Here is a 5,275-nt window from a genome sequence, read left to right as displayed (position 1 = left end):
CCAATGTTATTATTTTTAGTATCATCGTCATCATCATTATCCAGATAAAGAGCAGAATCTTTGGGATTATCCAGTTCTCTTTATTTTTTACCCTGAGTTTCTCAAAGCACTCTTTTCATTGCCTAGGTGGATTTGTTAACTTGGTAGAGTGCTCAGGCAAGGCTAATATCTATTATTCTGCCAGAGGAGGCTGCTTGTTCTAGTAACTGGGGACTGGTTGACAATCTCTTGTGAGCCGGTTGGCGTGACGCCTCCCTTCCCTCCTCAGAACTGATCCTATGTACATTAAACGAAGAAAGAGCAAGTGTTTGGTCTTGCAAAGCTAAGAGCAATTCATTGACACAGGACTTGGCCTTCTCTGAGCCTCTAGCAGAAACAGCCATTTCCCTGCCTTTGTGTACCTCAACATTGGGCTCATTCTTCCCCTCTGCCAGAACCCCTAGTCATCGATTTTGCTGCATTTTATTTTGCTAACTTATACTTGGCCATTTTACGAGCAGAAAGCCACTTTCCTTCTTTCACTTTCATGACATTCAGACTTATATTTTCTGTTTTCTTTCTTGCCCCAAAACAACTATCAAGTTTTGCTTTCTAAGAAAGTTGAAATGAAAAAGAAAAAAATCTGAAGTCATGTAAATTATAGATAAAAATAGCATGGTTCCTTTGCCTTTCTTTTACTTCCTTTAATTTGTGTTATTTTATCATGAACTAGAATGTAATGCAGAAGCAGCAAGACAAACCTTGCCCAGTAAACCACTATGAAAAAATAAGGTACAAAATTTTAAAATAAAAAAATCACAAGTAAGTAAAGTAAGGAAGGCTCTTTCTCCCTGACAGAAAAGCACGGGTCTAACTTCCCTGCACTGTCAGAGTGAGTCAGAGATAGAGGAGGAAAGAACCCTTAGAAAGAATTGCAATGACTGGATGAGCAGTTGAAGACCACTAGTTTCTGTAATATAAGCTTCTTTTTTTATTATTATTATACTTTACGTTTTAGGGTACATGTGCACAACGTGCAGGTTTGTTACATATGTATACATGTGCCACGTTGGTGTGCTGCACCCGTTAACTCGTCATTTAACATTAGGTACATCTCCTAATGCTATCCCTCCCCGCTTCCCCCACCCCACAACAGGCCCTGGTGTGCTTCCTTACACCTTATACTAAAATTAATTCAAGATGGATTAAAGACTTAAATGTTAGACTTAAAACCATAAAAACCCTAGAAGAAAACCTAGGCAATACCATTCAGGACATAGGCATGGGCAAGGACTTCATGTCTAAAACACCAAAAGCAATGGCAACAAAAGCCAAAATTGACAAGTGGGATCTAATTAAACTAAAGAGCTTCTGCACAGCAAAAGAAACTACCATCAGAGCGAACAGGCAATCTACAGAATGGGAGAAAATTTTTGCAATCTACTCATCTGACAAAGGGCTACTATACAGAATCTACAATGAACTCAAACAAATTTACAAGAAAAAAACAAACAACCTCATCAAAAAGTGGGTAAAGGATATGAACAGACGCTTCTCAAAAGAAGACATTTATGCAGCCAAAAGACACATGAAAAAATGCTCATCATCATTGGCCATCAGAGAAATGCAAATCAAAACCACAATGAGATACCATCTCACACCAGTTAGAATGGCGATCATTAAAAAGTCAGGAAACAACAGGTGCTGGAGAGGATGTGGAGAAATAGGAACACTTTTACACTGTTGGTGGGACTGTAAACTAGTTTGACCATTGTGGAAGTCAGTGTGGCAATTCCTCAGGGATCTAGAACTAGAAATACCATTTGACCCAGCCATCCCATTACTGGGTATATACCCAAAGGATTACAAATCATGCTACTATAAAGACACATGCACACGTATGTTTATTGTGGTGCTATTCGCAATAGCAAAGACTTGGAACCAACCCAAATGTCCAACAACGATGGACTGGATCAAGAAAATTTGGCACATATAAGCTTCTAATGAAAGACAGCATCATCATTGATCCCTTGTGCCCACCTGAGAAACACTGAGGATAACAAATGTTCAATAGCTTACGTAAAAGAATTGAACAATAAAAACGGTTATCAGGATTCCAAGCTGGGATACTGACACAGCCAGAGGAGCACTATTGACCTCAGTAAGCAAATGGTGGAAAATTATTTGACTAATGAAGGTAAAATGATTATAATTGGGTAATCCTTCCACCTTCCTTAGACAAAAGAAACCTTTGCTGTCAGTATCTGAGGGCTGTCGAAACTTTTGATACCTGGACAGGACACGTGGGTCAGGAGAAAAGGACGTCGTCACTGAGAGCCAGGGTCCTTCAGACAAACACTCTAGGGGCACCGGCAAGGGTCTTGGAGGGTTAATTGTTTTGCTCACAAAGTAACCACTCCCCTCTCACCAAAAGAGTTGTGAAGTGATCAAGATGTTATGAGACTGCTCCCTGGGAGTGAGTCTGGAAGAGTTTGGGTTGAGAGTAGTTGTTACTCTAGAGGAAAAGGTATTACTAGATGTGACAACTACCTTGTGAGTGAGGAGACGCTGGGAAAGTAAAATATCTGCGAATTAGAATCTCCACATCCATATGCACCTGTAAAGAATCAGGATTCCAGCTGGGATATTGACACAGATAGGGGAGCACTATTGACCTCAGTAAGCAAATGATGGAAAGAAAAAGCAGTGTCTATATTAATCCTCACCTTGTGGTCCCAGTGAAGCGTAACCACATGGACCTGCAAGAATGTTTTCTAGAAGGAAGAAAAACATCAGAGAAGCTCATTCGCTAATCATCATCATCCTCTGTTGTGAATAAAACAGCAAACAAAACTGCGTTTTTGGCTCATATCTGTAATTCCAACTACTTGGAAGGCTGAGGCAGGAGGCCTCAGCTTCAGGCCAGGAGTCTGAGACCAGCCTGAACAACATAGTGGGACCTCATCTCTAACAACAACAACAAAAAATTAGCCAGGCATGATGGTGCACACCTGTAGTCCCAGCTACTCAGGAGGCTGAGGCACGGAGATTGCTTGAGCCCAGGAGTTAAAGGCTGCAGTGACCTCTGATCATGCCACCACACTCCAACCTGGGTGACAGATTAAGACTCCATCTCTAAAAAACAAACAAACAAACAACAGCAAAATGCTGTTCTTGGTTCTAAAGAGCTTGTTTGCTGCAGATGATCTGGTAAACCTGAAGCAAATATAGAAACCCATTGGGCCTGACTTCCTACATAAAGTAAGGAGGGTAAAAATGGAGGCTAGAATAAGGGTTAAAATTTTGTTTCTAGAACAGAGAAAATGATCTTTTTCATATATACATGAATAGATACCATATATACACATATATTATATATACATATATTCACTATATATAGTGTGTATATATAAATATATAATATATATATATAAAGTTAGTGTAGTGTGTGTCTGATTGTTTACATGCATATAGTATATACACTTACGACTTTAGTACCAAGATATTTTTCATTTGATTAAGCATTCATTTGTATTGACACAGCTGAAGTTTACTGGAGTTTAGCTGAAGTCTAATGCAAAATTAATAGATTGTTGTCATCCTCTTAAGGTCATAGGGAAAACACACAAATGAAAACAATAAAAGAAAGTGAAAGTACAGAGAAATGTTCAGAAAATGAAAACCATTTGTTTCCTATTAAAAGCCATGCATACAAGGAATGTTTCAGAAAACCTAGAGTCCAAGGTTAAGCCATATCCCAGCTCAGTAAAGCCAGCAGCACCCTCATTTCCAAATGGCCCTCCTGTTCCCTCTACTGGCAGCCCTAGTGATGACCAGCTATAGCCCTGTTGGATCTTTGGGCTGTGATCTGCCTCAGAACCATGGCCTACTTAGCAGGAACACCTTGGTGCTTCTGCACCAAATGAGGAGAATCTCCCCTTTCTTGTGTCTCAAGGACAGAAGAGACTTCAGGTTCCCCCAGGAGATGGTAGAAGGGAGCCAGTTGCAGAAGGCCCAGATCATGTCTGTCCTCCATGAGATGCTGCAGCAGATCTTCAGCCTCTTCCACACAGAGCGCTCCTCTGCTGCCTGGAACATGACCCTCCTAGACCAACTCCACACTGGACTTCATCAGCAACTGGAACACCTGGAGACCTGCTTGGTGCAGGTAATGGGAGAAGGAGAATCTGCTGGGGCAATTAGGAGCCCTGCACTGACCTTGAGGAGGTACTTCCAGGGAATCCATGTCTACCTGAAAGAGAAGAAATACAGCGACTGTGCCTGGGAAGTTGTCAGAATGGAAATCATGAAATCCTTGTTCTTATCAACAAACATGCAAGAAAGACTGAGAAGTAAAGATAGAGACCTGGGCTCATCTTGAAATGATTCTCATTGATTAATTTGCCATATAGCACTTGCACATGTGACTCTGGTCATTTCAAGACTCTTATTTCTGCTTTAATCACATAATTGATTGAATTAATTCTGCAAATACTTTGTCGGTATATTAAGCCAGTATATGTTAAAAAGACTTAGATTCAGGGGCATCAGTCCCTAAGATGTTATTTATTTTTACTCATGTATTTATTCTTACATTTTATCATATTTATAGTATTTATATTCTTATATAACAAATGTTTGCCTTTACATTGTATTAAGATTACAAAACATGTTCAGCTTTCCATTTGGTTAAATATTGTATTTTGTTATTTATTAAATTATTTTCAAACAAAACTTCTTGAAGTTATTTATTCTAAAACCAAAATCCAAACACTAGTTTTCTAAACCAAATCAAGGAATGGATGGTAACATACACTTACCTATCCATTCATTCCATTTACATAATATGTATAAAGTGAGTATCAAAGTGGCATATTTTGGAATTGATGTCAAGCAATGCAGGTGTACTCATTGCATGACTGTGTCAAAATACCTCATGTAACCAATAAATATATACACTTACTATGTACCCACAAAAATTAAAAAGATATTTTAAAAAAGAAATACAGGTGAATAAACACATTTCTTTCCGTGTTGAAGAGCTTTCATTCTTACAGGAAAAGAAACAATAAAGCTGTACCAATTTCGCTTATATGAAACACTACAAAGATAAGTAAAAGAAAATGATGTTATCATACTAGAAGTTTTAGGTGCTGATGATGTTGAGAAAGAAAAATATTAGATGTCCTTTCTAAGGTGCCTGGGAGACATGAAATTGCAGAAATCTTATTGGCAATTGGGAATATGGGTCTAGAGTGAACAACAAATGCCATCAGCAAAGATATTAATTTAAGAT

At 38.8% G+C, this 5,275-nt stretch overlaps 1 protein-coding gene across 1 annotated transcript; it reads left to right on the top strand.

Moving 5' to 3' along the window:
- The first annotated feature begins 3,448 nt into the window (after window positions 1-3,448).
- IFNW1 (interferon omega 1) lies at window positions 3,449-4,703 on the top strand. The gene has a single exon (XM_003260374.3). It carries the CDS (start codon window positions 3,773-3,775, stop codon window positions 4,358-4,360), a length of 588 nt encoding a protein of 195 aa, XP_003260422.1. The 5' UTR covers window positions 3,449-3,772; the 3' UTR covers window positions 4,361-4,703.
- The last annotated feature ends 572 nt before the right edge of the window (window positions 4,704-5,275 follow it).

This window comes from Nomascus leucogenys, chromosome 1a, assembly GCF_006542625.1.
Source record: "Nomascus leucogenys isolate Asia chromosome 1a, Asia_NLE_v1, whole genome shotgun sequence".
Lineage (NCBI taxonomy): Eukaryota > Metazoa > Chordata > Mammalia > Primates > Hylobatidae > Nomascus > Nomascus leucogenys.
This window is presented reverse-complemented; position numbering and strand designations above follow the sequence as displayed.

What these genes read in the sequence shown, in the direction of transcription:
- IFNW1 (XM_003260374.3), top strand. Translation starts at nt 3,773, where the DNA reads ATGGCCCTCCTGTTCCCTCTACTGGCAGCCCTAGTGATGACCAGCTAT.